Raw genomic sequence first — 22,544 nt, 5'->3', positions numbered from 1 at the left:
AAAATATTTTAAAAGATTACCTTGATAAATATAAAAAATCTCAACAGATTGGACTATGTAAATGTCTTCTATAATAAAAATCCAGTTTGATTGGCTGTTTCCGGGATCAGTATTTCCAGTGGTATTTCCACTGGTACTAGTGCTACCATCAGAAGAATTAAATTCTAGTAATCGTGTGTCGTTCAGTTGACTGTCATTTCCTTGAGATGGCTTTGAAGTTGTATTAACTTGACTATAATTAAGATTATAATACTGAGATTGAGTGTCGTTGCCTTGAATGTAATTGTCTGTGGATGGCTCTGGAGATGTGCTAATTTTATTGTAGAAAAAGTAAGTTTCCGTAGTTTGTGTGTCGTTAACTTGATTGTTATTACTATGAGGTAGTTTTGGTGATGTGTTGATTGGGGTGTATTTTAAATTAGATTTCTGTGAGTATGTGTCGCTGAATTGGTAGTAATTACTTGTAGATGGCTCTTTAGATGTACTTATATGAATATATTTAGAAATAGATTCCTGGGATGTTGTGTCGTTAAATTGACTGAAATCAGATGAGTCTGAAGATGTGTTGTTATCTTGACTGTACTTAATAGATCTCTGAGATTGTGTGTTGTTGACTTGACTAGAATTATTACTAAATGGATCTTGAGATGTGATGTTATCTTGACTAAAGTTAAATATAGATCCCTGAGATTCTGTAATGTTGACTTGACTAGAATCATTACTAAATGGTTCTTGAGATGTGATGTTATCTTGACTAAAGTTAAATATAGATCCCTGAGAGTGTGTGTTGTTGACTTGACTAGAATCATTACTAAATGGATCTTGAGATGTGATGTTATCTTGACTCAAGTTAAATATAGATCCCTGAGATTCTGTGTTGTTGACTTGACTAGAATTATTACTAAATAGATCTTGAGATGTGATGTTATCTTGACTAAAGTTAAATATAGATCCCTGTGATTCTGTGTTGTTGACTTGAATAGAATCATTACTAAATGGATCTTGAGATGTAATGTTATCTTGACTAAAGTTAAAAATAGATCCCTGAGATTCTGTGTTGTTGACTTGACTAGAATCATTACTAAATGGTTCTTGAGATGTGATGTTATCTTGACTAAAGTTAAATATAGATCCATGAGATTCTGTGTTGTTGACTTGACTAGAATCATTACTAAATGGTTCTTGAGATGTGATGTTATCTTGACTAAAGTTAAATATAGATCCCTGAGATTCTGTGTTGTTGACTTGACTAGAATCATTACTAAATGGATCTTGAGATGTGATGTTATCTTGACTAAAGTTAAATATAGATCCCTGAGATTCTGTGTTGTTGACTTGACTAGAATCATTACTAAATGGTTCTTTAGATGTGATGTTATCTTGACTAAAGTTAAATATAGATCCCTGAGAGTGTGTGTTGTTGACTTGACTAGAATCATTACTAAATGGATCTAGAGATGTGATGTTATCTTGACTAAAGTTAAATATAGATCCCTGTGATTCTGAGTTGTTGACTTGACTAGAATCATTACTAAATGGATCTTGAGATGTGATGTTATCTTGACTAAATTTAAATATAGATCCCTGATATTCTGTGTTGTTGACTTGACTAGAATCATTACTAAATGGTTCTTGAGATGTGATGTTATCTTGACTAAAGTTAAATATAGATCCATGAGAGTGTGTGTTGTTGACTTGACTAGAATCATTACTAAATGGATCTTGAGATGTGATGTTATCTTGACTAAAGTTAAATATAGATCCCTGATATTCTGTGTTGTTGACTTGACTAGAATCATTACTAAATGGTTCTTGAGATGTGATGTTATCTTGACTAAAGTTAAATATAGATCCCTGAGATTCTGTGTTGTTGACTTGACTAGAATCATTACTAAATGGATCTTGAGATGTGATGTCATCTTGACTAAAGTTAAATATAGATCCCTGAGATTCTGTGTTGTTGACTTGACTAGAATCATTACTAAATGAATCTTGAGATGTGATGTTATCTTGACTAAAGTTAAATATAGATCCCTGAGAGTGTGTGTTGTTGACTTGACTAGAATCATTACTAAATGGATCTTGAGATGTGATGTTATCTTGACTAAAGTTAAATATAGATCCCTGAGAGTGTGTGTTGTTGACTTGACTAGAATCATTACTAAATGGATCTTGAGATGTGATGTTATCTTGACTAAAGTTAAAAATAGATCCCTGAGATTCTGTGTTGTTGACTTGATTAGAATTATTACTAAATGGTTCTTGAGATGTGATGTTATCTTGACTAAAGTTAAAAATAGATCCCTGAGATTCTGTGTTGTTGACATGATAAGAATTATTACTAAATGGTTCTTGAGATGTGATGTTATCTTGACTAAAGTTAAATATAGATCCCTGAGACTCTGTGTTGTTGACTTGACTAGAATCATTACTAAATGGATTTTGAGATGTGATGTTATCTTGACTAAAGTTAAATATAGATCCCTGAGAGTGTGTGTTGTTGACTTGACTAGAATCATTACTAAATGGATCTTGAGATGTGATGTTATCTTGACTAAAGTTAAAAATAGATCCCTGAGATTCTGTGTTGTTGACTTGATTAGAATTATTACTAAATGGTTCTTGAGATGTGATGTTATCTTGACTAAAGTTTAATATAGATCCCTGAGATTCTGTGTTGTTGACTTGACTAGAATCATTACTAAATGGATTTTGAGATGTGATGTTATCTTGACTAAAGTTAAATATAGATCCCTGAGATTCTATGTTGTTGACTTGACTAGAATCATTACTAAATGGATCTTGAGATGTGATGTTATCTTGACTAAAGTTAAAAATAGATCCCTGAGATTCTGTGTTGTTGACTTGATTAGAATTATTACTAAATGGTACTTGAGATGTGATGTTATCTTGACTAAAGTTAAATATAGATCCCTGATATTCTGTGTTGTTGACTTGACTAGAATCATTACTAAATGGTTCTTGAGATGTGATGTTATCTTGACTAAAGTTAAATATAGATCCCTGAGATTCTGTGTTGTTGACTTGACTAGAATCATTACTAAATGGATCTTGAGATGTGATGTTATCTTGACTAAAGTTAAATATAGATCCCTGAGATTCTGTGTTGTTGACTTGACTAGAATCACTACTAAATGGTTCTTGAGATGTGATGTTATCTTGACTAAAGTTAAATATAGATCCCTGAGATTCTGTGTTGTTGACTTGACTAGAATCATTACTAAATGGATCTTGAGATGTGATGTTATCTTGACTAAAGTTAAATATAGATCCCTGAGATTCTGTGTTGTTGACTTGACTAGAATCATTACTAAATGGTTCTTGAGATGTGATGTTATCTTGACTAAAGTTAAATATAGATCCCTGAGATTCTGTGTTGTTGACTTGACTAGAATCATTACTAAATGGATCTTGAGATGTGATGTTATCTTGACTAAAGTTAAATATAGATCCCTGAGATTCTGTGTTGTTGACTTGACTAGAATCATTACTAAATGGTTCTTGAGATGTGATGTTATCTTGACTAAAGTTAAATATAGATCCCTGAGATTCTGTGTTGTTGACTTGACTAGAATCATTACTAAATGGATCTTGAGATGTGATGTTATCTTGACTAAAGTTAAATATAGATCCCTGAGATTCTGTGTTGTTGACTTGACTAGAATCACTACTAAATGGTTCTTGAGATGTGATGTTATCTTGACTAAAGTTAAATATAGATCCCTGAGATTCTGTGTTGTTGACTTGACTAGAATCATTACTAAATGAATCTTGAGATGTGATGTTATCTTGACTAAAGTTAAATATAGCTCCCTGAGAGTGTGTGTTGTTGACTTGACTAGAATTATTACTAAATGGTTCTTGAGATGTGATGTTATCTTGACTAAAGTTAAAAATAGATCCCTGAGAGTGTGTGTTGTTGACTTGACTAGAATCATTACTAAATGAATCTTGAGATGTGATGTTATCTTGACTAAAGTTAAAAATAGATCCCTGAGATTCTGTGTTGTTGACTTGATTAGAATTATTACTAAATGGTTCTTGAGATGTGATGTTATCTTGACTAAAGTTAAATATAGATCCCTGATATTCTGTGTTGTTGACTTGACTAGAATCATTACTAAATGGTTCTTGAGATGTGATGTTGTCTTGACTAAAGTTAAATATAGATCCCTGAGTATCTGTGTTGTTGACTTGACTAGAATCACTACTAAATGGTTCTTGAGATGTGATGTTATCTTGACTAAAGTTAAATATAGATCCCTGAGATTCTGTGTTGTTGACTTGACTAGAATCATTACTAAATGGATCTTGAGATGTGATGTTATCTTGACTAAAGTTAAATATAGATCCCTGAGATTCTGTGTTGTTGACTTGACTAGAATCATTACTAAATGGTTCTTGAGATGTGATGTTATCTTGACTAAAGTTAAATATAGATCCCTAAGATTCTGTGTTGTTGACTTGACTAGAATCATTACTAAATGGATCTTGAGATGTGATGTTATCTTGACTAAAGTTAAATATAGATCCCTGAGATTCTGTGTTGTTGACTTGACTAGAATCATTACTAAATGAATCTTGAGATGTGAAGTTATCTTGACTAAAGTTAAATATAGATCCCTGAGAGTGTGTGTTGTTGACTTGACTAGAATCATTACTAAATGGATCTTGAGATGTGATGTTATCTTGACTAAAGTTAAATATAGATCCCTGAGAGTGTGTGTTGTTGACTTGACTAGAATAATTACTAAATGGATCTTGAGATGTGATGTTATCTTGACTAAAGTTAAATATAGATCCCTGAGAGTGTGTGTTGTTGACTTGACTAGAATCATTACTAAATGGATCTTGAGATGTGATGTTATCTTGACTAAAGTTAAAAATAGATCCCTGAGATTCTGTGTTGTTGACTTGACTAGAATCATTACTAAATGGATCTTGAGATGTGATGTTATCTAGACTAAAGTTAAAAATAGATCCCTGAGATTCTGTGTTGTTAACTTGATTAGAATTATTACTAAATGGTTCTTGAGATGTGATGTTATCTTGACTAAAGTTAAATATAGATCCCTGAGATTCTGTGTTGTTGACTTGATTAGAATTATTACTAAATGGTTCTTGAGATGTGATGTTATCTTGACTAAAGTTAAATATAGATCCCTGAGATTCTGTGTTGTTGACTTGAAAAGAATCATTACTAAATGGATCTTGAGATGTGATGTTATCTTGACTAAAGTTAAATATAGATCCCTGAGATTCTGTGTTGTTGACTTGACTAGAATCATTACTAAATGGTTCTTGAGATGTGATGTTATCTTGACTAAAGTTAAATATAGATCCCTGAGATTCTGTGTTGTTGACTTGACTAGAATCATTACTAAATGGATCTTGAGATGTGATGTTATCTTGACTAAAGTTAAATATAGATCCCTGAGATTCTGTGTTGTTGACTTGACTAGAATCATTACTAAATGGATCTTGAGATGTGATGTTATCTTGACTAAAGTTAAATATAGATCCCTGAGTATCTGTGTTGTTGACTTGACTAGAATCATTACTAAATCTTTCTTGAGATGTGATGTTATCTTGACTAAAGTTAAATATAGATCCCTTAGAGTCTTTGTTGTTGACTTGACTAGAATCATTACTAAATGGATCTTGAGATGTGATGTTATCTTGACTCAAGTTAAATATAGATCCCTGAGATTCTGTGTTGTTGACTTGACTAGAATCATTACTAAATGGATCTTGAGATGTGATGTTATCTTGACTAAAGTTAAAAATAGATCCCTGAGATTCTGTGTTGTTGACTTGATTAGAATTATTACTAAATGATTCTTGAGATGTGATGTTATCTTGACTAAAGTTAAATATAGATCCCTGAGATTCTGTGTTGTTGACTTGACTAGAACCATTACTAAATGGATCTTGAGATGTGATGTTATCTTGACTAAAGTTAAATATAGATCCCTGAGATTCTGTGTTGTTGACTTGACTAGAATCATTACTAAATGGTTCTTGAGATGTGATGTTATCTTGACTAAAGTTAAATATAGATCCCTGAGATTCTGTGTTGTTGACTTGAAAAGAATCATTACTAAATGGATCTTGAGATGTAATGTTATCTTGACTAAAGTTAAAAATAGATCCCTGAGATTCTGTGTTGTTGACTTGATTAGAATTATTACTAAATGGTTCTTGAGATGTGATGTTATCTTGACTAAAGTTAAAAATAGATCCCTGAGATTCTGTGTTGTTGACTTGATTAGAATTATTACTAAATGGTTCTTGAGATGTGATGTTATCTTGACTAAAGTTAAATATAGATCCCTGAGATTCTGTGTTGTTGACTTGACTAGAATCATTTCTAAATGGATCTTGAGATGTGATGTTATCTTGACTAAAGTTAAATATAGATCCCTGAGATCCTGTGTTGTTGACTTGACTAGAATCATTACTAAATGGTTCTTGAGATGTGATGTTATCTTGACTAAAGTTAAATATAGATCCCTGAGATTCTGTGTTGTTGACTTGACTAGAATCATTACTAAATGGATCTTGAGATGTGATGTTATCTTGACTAAAGTTAAATATAGATCCCTGAGATTCTGTGTTGTTGACTTGACTAGAATCATTACTAAATGGATCTTGAGATGTGATGTTATCTTGACTAAAGTTAAAAATAGATCCCTGAGATTCTGTGTTGTTGACTTGATTAGAATTATTACTAAATGGTTCTTGAGATGTGATGTTATCTTGACTAAAGTTAAATATAGATCCCTGAGATTCTGTGTTGTTGACTTGACTAGAATCATTACTAAATGGATCTTGAGATGTGATGTTATCTTGACTAAAGTTAAATATAGATCCCTGAGAGTGTGTGTTGTTGACTTGACTAGAATCATTACTAAATGGTTCTTGAGATGTGATGTTATCTTGACTAAAGTTAAATATAGATCCCTGAGATTCTGTGTTGTTGACTTGACTAGAATCATTACTAAATGGATCTTGAGATGTGATGTTATCTAGACTAAAGTTAAAAATAGATCCCTGAGATTCTGTGTTGTTAACTTGATTAGAATTATTACTAAATGGTTCTTGAGATGTGATGTTATCTTGACTAAAGTTAAATATAGATCCCTGAGATTCTGTGTTGTTGACTTGATTAGAATTATTACTAAATGGTTCTTGAGATGTGATGTTATCTTGACAAAAGTTAAATATAGATCCCTGAGATTCTGTGTTGTTGACTTGACTAGAATCATTACTAAATGGTTCTTGAGATGTGATGTTATCTTGACTAAAGTTAAATATAGATCCTTGAGATTCTGTGTTGTTGACTTGACTAGAATCATTACTAAATGAATCTTGAGATGTGATGTTATCTTGACTAAAGTTAAATATAGATCGCTGATATTCTGTGTTGTTGACTTGACTAGAATCATTACTAAATGGTTCTTGAGATGTGATGTTATCTTGACTAAAGTTAAATATAGATCCCTGAGAGTGTGTGTTGTTGACTTGACTAGAATCATTACTAAATGGATCTTGAGATGTGATGTTATCTTGACCTAAGTTAAATATAGATCCCTGAGAGTGTGTGTTGTTGACTTGACTAGAATCATTACTAAATGGATCTTGAGATGTGATGTTATCTTGACTAAAGTTAAATATAGATCCCTGTGATTCTGTGTTGTTGACTTGATTAGAATCATTACTAAATGGATCTTGAGATGTGATGTTATCTTGACTAAAGTTAAATATAGATCCCTGATATTCTGTGTTGTTGACTTGACTAGAATCATTACTAAATGGTTCTTGAGATGTGATGTTATCTTGACTAAAGTTAAATATAGATCCCTGAGATTCTGTGTTGTTGACTTGACTAGAATCATTACTAAATGGATCTTGAGATGTGATGTTATCTTGACTAAAGTTAAATATAGATCCCTGAGAGTGTGTGTTGTTGACTTGACTAGAATCATTACTAAATGGATCTTGAGATGTGATGTTATCTTGACTAAAGTTAAATATAGATCCCTGTGATTCTGTGTTGTTGACTTGACTAGAATCATTACTAAATGGATCTTGAGATGTGATGTTATCTTGACTAAAGTTAAATATAGATCCCTGAGAGTGTGTGTTGTTGACTTGACTAGAATCATTACTAAATGGATCTTGAGATGTGATGTTATCTTGACTAAAGTTAAATATAGATCCCTGTGATTCTGTGTTGTTGACTTGACTAGAATCATTACTAAATGGATCTTGAGATGTGATGTTATCTTGACTAAAGTTAAATATAGATCCCTGATATTCTGTGTTGTTGACTTGACTAGAATCATTACTAAATGGATCTTGAGATGTGATGTTATCTTGACTAAAGTTAAATATAGATCCCTGAGATTCTGTGTTGTTGACTTGACTAGAATCATTACTAAATGGATCTTGAGATGTGATGTTATCTTGACTAAAGTTAAATATAGATCCCTGAGATTCTGTGTTGTTGACTTGACTAGAATCATTACTAAATGAATCTTGAGATGTGATGTTATCTTGACTAAAGTTAAATATAGATCGCTGATATTCTGTGTTGTTGACTTGACTAGAATCATTACTAAATGGTTCTTGAGATGTGATGTTATCTTGACTAAAGTTAAATATAGATCCCTGAGAGTGTGTGTTGTTGACTTGACTAGAATCATTACTAAATGGATCTTGAGATGTGATGTTATCTTGACTAAAGTTAAATATAGATCCCTGAGAGTGTGTGTTGTTGACTTGACTAGAATCATTACTAAATGGATCTTGAGATGTGATGTTATCTTGACTAAAGTTAAATATAGATCCCTGTGATTCTGTGTTGTTGACTTGACTAGAATCATTACTAAATGGATCTTGAGATGTGATGTTATCTTGACTAAAGTTAAATATAGATCCCTGATATTCTGTGTTGTTGACTTGACTAGAATCATTACTAAATGGTTCTTGAGATGTGATGTTATCTTGACTAAAGTTAAATATAGATCCCTGAGATTCTGTGTTGTTGACTTGACTAGAATCATTACTAAATGGATCTTGAGATGTGATTTTATCTTGACTAAAGTTAAATATAGATCCCTGAGAGTGTGTGTTGTTGACTTGACTAGAATCATTACTAAATGAATCTTGAGATGTGATGTTATCTTGACTAAAGTTAAATATAGATCCCTGTGATTCTGTGTTGTTGACTTGACTAGAATCATTACTAAATGGATCTTGAGATGTGATGTTATCTTGACTAAAGTTAAATATAGATCCCTGATATTCTGTGTTGTTGACTTGACTAGAATCATTACTAAATGGTTCTTGAGATGTGATGTTATCTTGACTAAAGTTAAATATAGATCCCTGAGATTCTGTGTTGTTGACTTGACTAGAATCATTACTAAATGGATCTTGAGATGTGATGTTATCTTGACTAAAGTTAAATATAGATCCCTGAGATTCTGTGTTGTTGACTTGACTAGAATCATTACTAAATGGTTCTTGAGATGTGATGTTATCTTGACTAAAGTTAAATATAGATCCCTGAGATTCTGTGTTGTTGACTTGACTAGAATCATTACTAAATGGATCTTGAGATGTGATGTTATCTGGACTAAAGTTAAATATAGATCCCTGAGATTCTGTGTTGTTGACTTGACTAGAATTATTACTAAATGGTTCTTGAGATGTGATGTTATTTTGACTAAAGTGAAAAATAGATCTCTGAGAGTGTGTGTTGTTGACTTGACTAGAATTATTACTAAATGGTTCTGTGACTCTATCTTGTGTATTATTAAAATTTAAGCCATAAGAAAGCGTGTCGTTGACTTGACTAACTTTATTATTAATAGGTTCTTGATTGTAGTTAGATTTACTTATTTTTTCAGACTGTCTTATTAAGTTGATTTTTTGTCCTGAAATAAAAATATTTAAACATTTCAGCAAGTAAAAATTTAATTCAAAGAAATAGAATTCCATTAGATCTTATTGTAATTTACCTTTGAAATACTAACAGTGCAAGTAATTTAAAATGAATAAAAGTACGGATATAAATCTTTATATTGAACTAGTATGATCCTATTGCCCATAAAGTTTAAAGAAGTACTATATATTTCTGCAAGAATACAGTTTTATAGATTATATATAGACTGATAGAATGACAGTGCCTTTCCAAAGCTATCTTCTCGTTACTCCTAGGGCTTGCCTCAGTTTTTTACAAGCTCTATAACAACTTACTTTGTACGACTGTTTCTCTGTTTGTTTGTCTATTTCGAACACACTATTTATCACACTCCCATCAAGTTGAAACTTTAAACAATCATTTTTTGTCTAAGACATTACATGAATGGATTTAAAAAATTAACCGATTATTTAATTAATTACTGGTTATTAATAATTTATTTTTTGTAACGACGAAGGAAATTAATGCTTTAGTGTTCAGAGATATAGCTAAATGTTTAGTGTTTTGTTTTTTTACCATAGATAATTGTACACATTATTACTACCACACCCATTGTAAGATTAAGATGAAATTAAAAAAAAATATTTGTTGTACATAATAAAACATAAATCTATTGAAAAATTAACCAAGCAGTAAATTAACTGTTTCGTTTGATATGGAAGAAGGGAGATAACTTCATTATTGAGGGATGTAGTTATGGTGTACATGACTTTTCCCCTGATTGACTACTTTTTCATTTAAAAATTTTGCTTGTTTTTATGGTCACAAGTCTTAATACGTCTTTAGAGTTTTCTTTTTTTTTAGAAGCACGATTAGCTAGTTCAGTTTTCTTAAATCAATATCTTGATTTGCCATTTTGTTTTGTAACTAGAAAGATCAAGAAAAACCAGATTTACATAATAACTGCATGCAGAGTATACCAGTGCATGTAAAGTTAGCAATACATAATTAACATAAACATGAGCTTCAGTTCGCGGTCTAAGAATTCGCTTAAGCCACCCTTTCTCTTGTCTAGCAATCGAATTGGGCAAAATGTGATGTCATATTGGGATGACTCAGAGAGACACAAAAATAAAGGCACATTGCTCGTTCCATATGCTAGGACAAATTTGTACAAATACTCCTTCTTCCCTAGTACTATTAGAGCATGGAATGGGTTGCCCGAGGTAGCCAGGAAAACCAGTGACTTGGCAGAGTTTAGGTCATTGGTTAATATGCATGACTAAATGCATAACGCGTAGGACGAAATCATCTTCTTTTTTGAATTAACGTCTGTATTATATAAGAATAGACAAAATAAGATGTCTGATGAAAATACTTAGAGAAAAAAATCACTGGAAATTTTCATTTTCTCTTGGGCAGTTTACGTCTGGAGCGACAATCGTTTTCCTTCGCGGCTTCTCCTGTGACTAAAGAGACTAATTCTTGATACACAAACTTCAATCACAAGGTGGATATCTGTCATCACTGGACAGTGCAGAATTTCAGCATTAAACCCATCCTTCTACTTGCAGTGTGTGTACCTTCCGTAATCCAGGAGCCTTCTTTTATACTTTCTCTGCATAAGGATTGTGCCCGGAAAATAAACGATTTGGCAAAGTTTAAGTCAATAATTAACACGCATGACTAGATTAATCCAGAAACACGCGAACGAAGCAATCATGTTGTTTTTTTTAAGAGAGATGTGTCTGTATTTTAAGAGATGAGCAGGGTGCATCTTTTTCACAACTGCTGATATTGATTCAGAAAGAGTTTCACTATACTTTAGATGTGTACGATTGGTAGCTCAGCTGCCTCCTAATTGATTACCATACAACGTAACTTGTGGAGATTGTACTGGTGGAGGTTTGTAGATATATCCAAGCAAGCAAGGTGTCTAGTACTGATAACAGCGCGTATTTTATTTTAGTAGTTGTAATAAAATGTCGTATAGTACATTTATATTTTATCCGTTACAATTACACGTCAGAAAGTACATTTTATATTTTATAAGTTGCAGTAATATCTCATAAAATGTATTTTATATAATCTGCAAATAATGTTCGACATACTTACCTCCACTTAGCCAGAGTGAGCAAATAGTCTTCATTACCTCCCCTTGTAGATTTAGACTTTTGTAATTGTGTTTTAGAATCGATGTAGGTAGGTGAATGTCAATATTTCGCCCATTAATAATAAAATCACCAGGAACTATATTTTCCGAAAATGTTGGTTCAAATGTGATCTGTAATCCCATGGATATTAATTCTAAATAAAAATAAAAATAAAATAAATATATATTTATGACATAAACTGTTTTAAAAAGACAAGTCATAGCAATCAGTGGGAATTTGTACAGTAAAGTTTCAGTAAAGTTCATTTTTTATCAACATAGCTATTTAAACAAATATTTCATTTACCATCTTTTATTTCATAATTTCTAATTCATATCCTTCAATATACATTTCAATACATGTCGTTTAAAACATAACTTTCAACATATATCTTTTATTAGAAGTTGCATTAAGCTGTTATTACCTAAAAAAAAAAGATTGAGATTTATCAAACAAAGGTTAGTTAACTGTAATTAAGTAGATTTATGGAGGCGCGGTGGCCGAGCGTTAAAGCGCTGAGCCTCTAAATGGAGGGATCATGAGTTAGAATCTCAGTGAAGATTGAGCCTTCCACCGTTGATTTGCATAAGACGTTTCTAAGTCCACCCAACTTCAATAGCTGCCTGACATACGGCTACGCAAAAGCGGCTTGTCGTTGTGCTGGCCACTTAACACCCTCCTTAACAGTCGAACATTTAAAAAGTTGCTCCCATATATCGCAAGGTATGAAAAGGGATCTCTGTACCTCAAGATTCTGGTGTCTTCCCTGAATCCAGCCACCTCTAATGAGCTACTGACATTAGTTGGGGGAAAAGTTGAAAAAAAAAACGGTGCTCGCCATAGAGTTTTCAAAATACATATTGGACCACAAAAAACATGACTTTTTCACAGTGGCATAGCTAGGATGGGGGGGGGGAGGGTCAAAATGAATGATTCCCCAGGGCCCCACTTAAGGAGGCCCTTCAAATGAGTGTCCAAATTTGTTTTTACTTTAAATATTACGCCATTATCTCTTGTCATGATGTCGAATGTCAAAAAGTAAAGGGGCCCCTAAAGATGTAACCCCACCAGTCCCACAAATCCTTAGCTACGCCACTGCTTTTTACAACATGGATCGCATGGATGAAATGGGTACTTTACCTTTTTTTCTTTACTTTCCTTTCGCTTCTCCAATTCAAGTACATACCTGGCGTATTGGTCACTATTCTGAGCCAGAGAAAGCCAATGTTGTTTGTAGCCTTCAGGTGTAAAGTGTCCTCGCTGCTTTGAACACACGTGGTATCATTATTGTCGTTTAAGACATTTTTGTAGTCATCGTCATTGGGTCGAATGAAATGAAAATGTGTTGACAGCAAGTTGCCTGTAGAAAACAATGGGAATGAAAAGTAGCGTACTTATTTAAAAGCGGTACCTATCAGATAAAAGTTAAGCACGCTACTTGTCCCACGTCCATTCTTGTATCAAGGTGAAAATTTGCACAAATGTTCATTGGTATAGACAAGACCTTAAGGACATCTGAATTAGGTTGACCTATAGATAACATAACCTACTGCTTAAGGCCTGTACGAACAATTAATCTTTCAGTATTCACAGATACTGCTAAATATGTAGGGTTTCGTCCACTTAAATAATTGACCACACAGATTCTAGAATCAAATTTAAACGTGAAATTATTCTTTATTGTACGTAACAAAACATGAATCAGTTTAATAAAATTCCCAGTTAGTCAATTAGTTACTAGTAATTGATTATTTTATTTGATATCGAATCAGGGGAATACATTATACATTATTATGAAATATAGTTATAATTGCGAGTTCTTTTTTTTTTTTTTTTTTTTTAGATAAGCTTTGTTTAAAAAAGGTTTACTTAAATTCTGCTTGTTACAGATGTATAATGTGCTAATCTTAAGTCATAAATTACGGACGTTACTTCAAAAAAAAAAAAGAAGATAATTACGTCCTACGTATTTCATGTATAAATCTAGTCATGAATGTTAATCAATGACTTAAACTTTGATAAGTCACTGGTTTTCCTGGCTGATTTAGGCAACCTATAGCGTGCACTGATGGCACTAGGAAAGAAGGAGCACTTGTACGGATTTATTCTAGCGAAGGGAATAAGAAATATACCTCTATCTTTGTGTCTTTTGGAGTATTTCATTAGGTTTTGTTTTCTATTTGTAATTTATGGTTTAGTGTATTATGTATTATTATTATGTTAGAAATGAACGAATAGTCATTCTCTGGCGCTGCCAGGGTCGAGTTTCGCTAAAGAGAAACAAAATTCATCGTAGTCCCTTTAACAGTTTCCACTGAGGAATTTTCTGGTGATGTGGCAGGTCTGCAGCAGTACCGCCCTCTGACAGGCAACGAAGATGTTCCTAGGAATGTTAAGGGCCTTGAAGGTGTCTGTGAGGTCAGTTGTTATTATCCCCTCGGTTGATATAACAATGGGGTATATTGTTATTTTGGACAATTTCCATAGACGCTTAATCTCCAAGCCTAGGTTCCCATATTTTCTTTGTTTTTCTATCTCAGTTTTTCTTAAATTATGAGACAGTGGTACGGCGATATCGATAATGGTAGCGGTTTTTTCTTTTTTATCGATAAACAGCAGATCCGGGCGATTGAAATCTACCGTTTTGTCGGTCAGAATAGGCCTATCCCAGTACAGCAGATGTTCAGTAGACTCGAGAACCTCTTGCGGAGAGTATTTATAATAAGGGGGAGTGTCCTTACCGATCAATTTGTACGTCAAAGCCAGGTGTTGGTGTATTAACTTTGCAACTTGGTTATGGCGACCTAGGTAGGCTGATTCTGATAGGGCTGGACATCCTGCCATAATGTGTTCAATCGACTCGCCCACATTTCCACATTTTCGGCATTTGTCGACAACATTGAGTTTCAGGATATGCTTCTCGTAATTTTTTGTCCTGATTACTCTGTCCTGTATTGCTGTAACAAAGCCTTCTGTTTCAGGGTAGAGATGACCTGCTTTGAGCCATGTTAAGGAAGCAGCCTTGTCGATGTTGTCCCCATGTAATGAAGCCGGAAATTTTCCGTGGAGTGTTTTTTCTTCCCATTGGCGAATCTCATGCCCTACGTCGTCCAAACCGATATTGACATCAGCATTGTGTAGGTTCAGAGGGGTTGCATCGGAGTCGTATTTCCGTAGGAAGGAAACTAATTTGTTGCTGGAGGCGAGCAGTTTTGATCGTATTTTTAAAACTTGCATCTTACATAATTTGAAGATGTTCTGCAATCCACGACCCCCATCCTTCCTGGGCAGGTATAACCTTATGGTGGAGGACTTGGGGTGTAGACATCGAAACTTGGTTAGTAATTTTCTAGTGAGTCTGTCAATGTCATGTAGGTCGGTGTCAGTCCATTTGATCACACCGAACGTGTAAAGGAGCACAGGGACGGCCCAGCTGTTAATTGCAGTGATGAGATTACTGCCAGACAGTTTGGTGTTGAGGATTTTATTAACTCTTTGCCTATATTTGCCAAGAAAGTCCTCTTTTAATTTCTTATGGTTTATCTTGGCATTCTGGTTTATTCCAAGATATTTATAAATAGAGGCGGAGTTCAATTCCTCGATGCCTTCAAATTCAATGTTGGTGTTCGTTGCCTTGCCCTTTTTAATGCTTATGATGCCACACTTATCCAGGCCAAAAGACATACAGATATCGTCACTAAAGCATTTTACCGTTTTGATTAAGGTGTGTAATTTTTGCTCGGTTTCTGCATATAGCTTTAGATCATCCATGTATAATAAGTGGGACACACATTTTGTACATTTAGTGTCAACCCTAAAACCGTTTGTAGAGTCTTGGAGTAATGTAGATAGAGGATTAATCGCTAGGCAGAACCAGAGTGGAGATAGTGAGTCACCCTGGTATATACCTCTTCTTATGTGCACAGAACCTAGTTTATCACGATTTAGGTGCAGGTTTATCTTCCAATTATCCATACAGACTTTTAATAGTTGTTTTATTCTTGGGTTGATTCTATGGATGTCCAGGGTTTTTAATAGCCAATCATGCGGAACTGAATCGAAAGCTTTTTTGTAGTCGATGTAACACATGTGTAAATTTCTCTTTCTTCTATTAGCTTGATGCAATATAATACCATCTATAGTTAGCTGTACTTTACAGCCCATCGACTCTTCAATGCAACCTTGTTGTTCATCTGCTAGTAGCTTATGGGCAGAACAAAATTTATACATTTTACTTTTTAAAAGTGAAGTTAATAGTTTATACACCACTGACAGACAAGTGATAGGGCGATAGTTTGATGGTTGGTTCGGATCCCCTTTTTTGGGGAGGAGAGATGTTCTCCCTTCAGTGAGTTCTAACAGCATTGAAGACGGTTCTGATATTAGCTCGTTAAAACTTGATGTTAGTGGTGCATGTACGGCTGTAAGTTTTTTCAGCCAAAAGTTGTGTATATTGTCCGGTCCAGGAGCAGTCCAGTTGTGGGTTTTTGAAATAGCTGCGGAGACTTCCTCAGCTGTGAAATCCTCATCAGGCATTTCTGGTATTAGGTTGTTTTTAGTTTGGATTTCCTCGATCCAGTCAGCCTGCACATTGTAATGTAGCGGGTCGGACCAAAGCGCCGCCCAGTAGTCGGTAAAGGAGCCGTGTTTAGTGCTATCAATGGTTTGAATTTTGTCAGCACCATTATCAGCTAGTTTACGGAAGAACTGTTTTCTCATGTGCTGAAATAAAGCGTTATGCTCCTTTCTTTTGGTGGTTTCGTTGTAGCGCTTTAACCTAGCTCCCTTTAGTTTAGCTTTCTGTCTCAGAGTATCTTTCAAACATAAGAGTCGTGCGTGGCTATCACAGTCCGTCAATTTGATTCCAGTTGTTCTTAGTATTGTCTTCATTTTGTTAAGTATTTTCGCGGAATGGTTGTTTCCCAGATATTGTCCAATTGTATCCATTTGGCTCCTCAGTTGATTTATATTGTCTTCAAGGCGCCTTTTCCATGCTGGCACATGTTGTTTTGGTCTTTGATTAATTGGGCCTAGCTCGAAGGTCTTTTGCCCAGAGAGCTCCGTGACAGCCACAGCGGCGCAGTATATAGCGAGGTGTGTCTCAAACAAGTTTCTTGGTGTTTCAAAATGGTTGGCTAAGACTTTATTTATTTCATTAATATATGTGTTTGTCTCTTTCTTGACGTTTAGCTTGGGGATACGAGGCCTAGAGTTAAGATTGGTGTTTTTATAACGGTCTATAAGATTAGAAAATTTTGAGTGTAGCTCATTGCTTATTGCCGATGTTGGGTCATTCTCTTGTTGGTTGGGTGTTCTACTAATGTCTTCGTTGGTCGGCTGTGTGGGCGTGTCGTTTATATCTGAGATGAGCTCTTGTATATGAAGCTCATGACCTACTTCCCTTCTTATCACGTCAATTTCTGCAGGGGTCAAATAACATTTTTTAATTATTACGGATCTTCTGTCTACAACATTCTGCTCTGTAAGGTTTAGATTAGGGTATAATTTGTTAAATTCCAGGGAGAGTTTTTGCCTATAACCTGGTAGAGGTTTATCATCACAAATGTTAACACGGAAGAACGATTTGATAATGTCTATATTCATTTCTCTCGTCCATTTGATCCTTTTGGCTCCTCTTGTTCTACCACCAACAGCACCTCTCAATTGTGTGGGGTGCGAGTCAGGGAGTAGACCGACCTCTTGTGTTTGGTCATGAGGTTGTGAATTACCCTCAGTAAACACTCGACTCATTGGTGAATAATAGTTACCGCCTAATTTATTTCATATTCATCGCTGTCCTGGAAGAAGCAATGGGTCCGTTCTATTTCCTCAAAATTCAAAAATGAAGATAAAAAAAATGAACGTGCGTTAACTAGTTTATTTTGATCTACTGTCTCAGTAAACAAGCTTTTTAGATCTAGGTCTAGTAATCATGGAAGTGACGCAGCGAAAATGGCGTCCCTAGCCTAGGATAAGAAGTGATCTTAAAACTAAGAAAGTTTTCATTTTTAATTTTATGTTTTTGTTTCATTTTTAAAAAAAAACGTCTTTAAGTAATGTTTTGCTTGATTTTTTTTATATAATTTCATCAGCATGTGTATTCCATGATAACTTTTCATTTCACCTAGCTATTTTGAGTTTTTAGTCTATGTGACTGGTTTACCATGAATAAAGTAAGTAGTTTTTATTTGCTTTATTTTTTTTTTGCTTCTCGTAATAACTGACATTTTTCCAGGTAAAAAGACATTCTCCAATTCGATCTACAATTCTGTAATTCTTCTAATTCCTTTTAAATTTCAGTATCTTATGTTGTTGTATTGTTCTATATATTTATGTAATCGTCATGTATTTTGCTTTTCACAAAACAATCCCGACTTAAAAAGTGTCAGGGTATTACTTCCGATCTCATGAAGACATCAATAAAACAAATTTGTCTAAATTATCTAAATGTAGATTAACTAGGGGGGGGGGCGCAGTGGCTGATTGATAAAGCGCTTGGATCCAGAACAGGAGGATGCCGGGTTCGAATTTTGGGGAAGAGTGGAATTTTTAATATCGGGATCTTAAGAATACCTCTGAGTCCTCCCAGTTCTATGGGTACTGTCAGGGGGAGGTATGGCGAGAATGAATGTTAGTTTGATATTTTGGTATGATTGTTATATCCTCTTGTTATGAATGCAAAGTGTTGCACGTGTTGTGAACTGAGTGATTAAGTCTTCGTTGAATGTGCGAGAGAGTGTGTAGGTCAGTAAGGTCTTGCTCCCGGTCCAGGAAGGTTGGACGTTTACTTCCTGGACTGGTATTTATGCATTTATATATTTATAAGTCGATGGACTGGTGTTTTGTGTATTACTATTTCATAAGAGTGATTGTGTGCTTTATTAAGTATTGAAGTATTATCGATATTCATGAATATAATAAGTTAGAGTTGATGTATATTAAGTGTTAAGTGTTCGTATTTGAGTTAAGCAAGTATTGATGAATTATAATTGAGTAACCAAGAAAATATCAAGCAAGTATTATTTAATATTCAAGAAACCCGCTAGTGAGCCATAGAAACAAAGTGAAGAAACACAACAACACAAGAGACAAGCAGTATATAATTTAAACCACTGACAGGTACCTGATAATAAGTCAAGGCAGTTGGTCATTAAACTGACCACATGACACCCTCGTTAACCATTGGCCTTAGAAATAGATGACCTTTACATCATCTGTCCTTTAGACCGCATGGTCTAAAATAGAACTTAACTTACTTTTAGATTTATTATATGGTAGAAAAATTCCATTACGATGCTTATACGAAAGAACAAGCAATAGAAAAAAAAACAATGAAAACAAAGCTTATGTAAGGAAGCTCTAATTACTGACACACTGTCATTTATCTGAAAATTCAGGGTTTACCTCCCTTCTACTATATAAAACTAAATTAGTACTAAATGATTAAATAATTGGTTAATTTTTGGATTGATTCGTGTAGTGTTATCGACTATGAATAGTTATGTGAAATTTCAACTTGATTCGAACATGGGAATTGGGAGAAAACAAAAACATATCAGAACATAATATGGGGACTAAATTAAGTTCATATATATATTTATTTATTTAGTTATTTATACACATTTCTCATTACGTACCATGTATTCTTCCTATTTCGAATTTATGCAAAATAATTAATTGGCAAAAATTAGTGAACTTATTGTTTATTTTTTAATTGATTCACGTCTTGTAACTTGATCCGAGAATGGGAAATGTGTGAAAAAACATGTTCAAACTTATTACAGGACAGACGGACAGTGTGAGTTGAAATAAGCTTTGTACAAATATTCAATGCCTGTTAAATGGTGCAAACATTAATTACAACATATATAAACAGAATATCACATTTAATTATTAAATCAAAATATAGTAATACATGTTAAGAATATTTTAAATTACTGCTTTAAGAATAAAAATGACTATATCATATTACATTTATTACAATATTAAATTAAATACGATTTTATAAAGTTGTTATACAATTAAGAGTCTAGAAAAGTGACCCTTTTTCTAAATCATAATAGAATAATGCTATACATACGATATTGACACTTGTGACCAAACCAGCCAATTTCACATAAACCTGGACAGTTGCCGTCTTCAATACATGGTTGTTGGCAGTGGCATTTGTATTGACATTTGGATCCGAACCAGCCCCTCTCACAGCCATCTGAAAATAAATGAATTCACATTTTTTTGAAGAAAATATTTACCCCAAAACTATTTTAAAATTTTTATTATGGGTGTAAATAATAACTATTTTTGGGTTGAAAAAAAAAGAGAACGTTCTTAACGATAATTTGGTTCTTATTTTATTGCAATAGTACAGCGCCTTCTCCAATGCACTAGCTTGCCAGTGCTGGTTGACCTATAGCAGGAGGAATGCTCCCGTCGCCTCAGTGTGGCCCTCCTGTGGAAACGTCCGCCAAGATAAACGGATAGGCGAAGTACGGTAGCGCACATAGTTCTCAGTGGGCTACCACAGATACGGTCGAGAGACTGTATATAGCACGTGTCTATTAACATTCATATAAATGTATATTGGGTCTATAACTAAGCTCAGTTCGGAGCGCATGTTCTCTCTAGTGTAAATTGTACTGTAGTAGCCAATATTTTTTTTACATGAAACAGGTTCTTGCTTGAAAGGCTTCTAAATAAACTCCGACAAATAGTTAAAGCCTTATTCGCCTCAGACAAAACTCCTTTTGTTGATGTCGTTATGAGCACTATCGTGACTGATTTCGATCTGAGGATTCAAAAGGTGAGATGGCGACAACAATTCCTATTTACCTACCACATCATGATATTGCTCAAATCGGTTGATTATTTCTTGAACCATTTCCTCCTAGGAAGAATACATTTCCATCTGTAGCTCTTTTTTGCATTTTGAAAAAGAATCTTCATTTTTTTCACCTGGTAGCCTATCGTTTTCTTGTGGCTAATACATGTTCAGGTATGCTATTCTGCCTCAATGTGGCAATCGGGCGGAAACGAGCACTTGAGGAAGTGATTGCTTATCTTATTTATCTTATATAATACAGACGTTACTTCAAAAAAAAGAAGATGACTACGTCCAACTCGTCATGCATTCAGTCATGCATATTAACCAATGACTGAAATTCTACCAAGTCACTAGTTTTCCTGGCTAGCTCAGGCACCCATTCCATGCTCTAATAGCACTAGGGAAGAAGGAGCATTTGTACAAATTTGTCTTATCATATGGAACCAGGAATGTGCCTTTATATTTGTGTGTTTCTGAGTATTTTAATTAATTAGGATTAATTAATAGCAAAACAAAACTCGCGAGAGCTTTCCCATTGCACGGTGCGTAGTTGAAAGAGAGCTTCTAAGTCCCTGTCGATAATCCAGGCGCCGTTCCTCAAGGGACCGTTACACTAATGGCAAGTCCTCATGGTTAGCTTGGTACAACATAGGAAAATGGTGGGGTTTCCCGGTGTGCTCGGGCTTCGGCCATGTATTCTAGTCCATGCGCCCGGAGTGACAGATTCCTCCGAAATAGAGATGTCTTACATAGACATTGACTTGGACCTCTTCCAGACAGAACGGTTTGTTCAAGCAGGCTTACACGTCTACAGTTCGAAGAGCCTTCGGCTCAACTCTTTTGACAGGCACACGGTTCTGCACCCTGGGCCCCGCGCAATCTCGATTATTTTGATAGTACACCTGGCACCTCAAAACTAGGTCAACGACTGGATTCCCATTATTTAGTCTTTCATTGACATCATCTCAATTCATTGTCTGCTCAAACCATTCTCTGAGTTTGGCAGGAATACGGGATGCTGAAGCTGAAATCTATTCAGTAACAATTTTACGTACACTGGACTGTTTACACGAGGAGTCGCGCACTAAGCATCGTATATGCTAGCTATGTTAATGTATCTACCAGGTCTTACTATAGTAAAGTGTTAGTCTATTTGCATTCACAATAAATGAGGTAAACTGTTTTCACTAATTACGAACACATAAAAAACTATGTTTTTTTTAATGCTTAAAGAACATCAAAGAAAAGGCTATATTTTTAAGAAAAAAAAAAGTGAGTGCAATTCTAAAAAATTAAAAATAAAATGTATGAAATTTTATTATTATTTTTTTTAAATTTAAAAGTGTTATTGTTTTACCTGATAAGCCAATTTCCAAAGTAAAAACAACAAAAATGAGGAAATAATTTCCTTTCATTTCTAACAGCTTTAAACCCAAACACATAAAGAGTCAATAAGGAGCACTATGTCTTACCATTTTATTATATTATAGCGAAAGTGCATAGCCAAAAAAAAAATAATTTCAGTGTTCTTTTCCGGACACAGCTTGAGTTTAAGTGGTTGTCTTGTACATAACACTCTTGACCGTATTGAACTTTTTTATTTACTGCGAACACGCAT

General features: G+C 34.1%; 2 protein-coding genes across 3 annotated transcripts in view; both read right to left on the bottom strand.

Moving 5' to 3' along the window:
- The window catches only part of LOC129926217 (putative uncharacterized protein DDB_G0282133), a gene marked incomplete at its 5' end in the record, with an annotated part of 19,621 nt that extends 15,175 nt beyond the window's left edge, over positions 1–4,446 (bottom strand). Inside the window, one exon of the mRNA XM_056028756.1 lies at positions 21–4,446. Coding sequence (XP_055884731.1) covers positions 21–4,446 — 4,426 coding nt within the window. The remainder of the gene's footprint in view (positions 1–20) is intronic.
- Positions 4,445–22,544, bottom strand: LOC129926262 (uncharacterized protein DDB_G0283357-like). Of its 2 annotated transcripts, XM_056029073.1 has the most exons (5): positions 22,284–22,544; positions 20,186–20,314; positions 13,292–13,465; positions 12,068–12,259; positions 4,445–9,965 (listed from the first exon to the last, which is right to left on the bottom strand). In XM_056029073.1, the coding sequence occupies exons 1-5, from the start codon at positions 22,366–22,368 to the stop codon at positions 4,465–4,467; spliced, it is 6,081 nt and encodes a 2,026-aa protein (XP_055885048.1). In that variant the 5' UTR covers positions 22,369–22,544; the 3' UTR covers positions 4,445–4,464. The 2 variants fall into 2 exon arrangements, with proteins under 2 accessions (XP_055885048.1, XP_055885049.1); XM_056029074.1 differs by lacking the exons at positions 20,186–20,314; positions 22,284–22,544 and having other exon boundaries at positions 13,246–13,380.

Source organism: Biomphalaria glabrata, chromosome 5, assembly GCF_947242115.1.
Source record: "Biomphalaria glabrata chromosome 5, xgBioGlab47.1, whole genome shotgun sequence".
Taxonomy (NCBI): Eukaryota; Metazoa; Mollusca; class Gastropoda; family Planorbidae; genus Biomphalaria; species Biomphalaria glabrata.
Note: the sequence above shows the minus strand (reverse complement) of the source record. Positions and strands in the feature narration are given on the sequence as shown.

Excerpts from the sequence above, each read along its gene's own strand:
- LOC129926262 (XM_056029073.1), bottom strand. The coding sequence starts at position 22,368 with ATGTGTTTGGGTTTAAAGCTGTTAGAAATGAAAGGAAATTATTTCCTC. Across the intron at positions 12,260-13,291 it reads AATAGTGACCAATACGCCAG|AATTAATATCCATGGGATTA; the intron begins GTATGTACTTGA and ends ATTTTTATTTAG. Across the intron at positions 9,966-12,067 it reads CTCACTCTGGCTAAGTGGAG|GACAAAAAATCAACTTAATA; the intron begins GTAAGTATGTCG and ends TTTTTATTTCAG.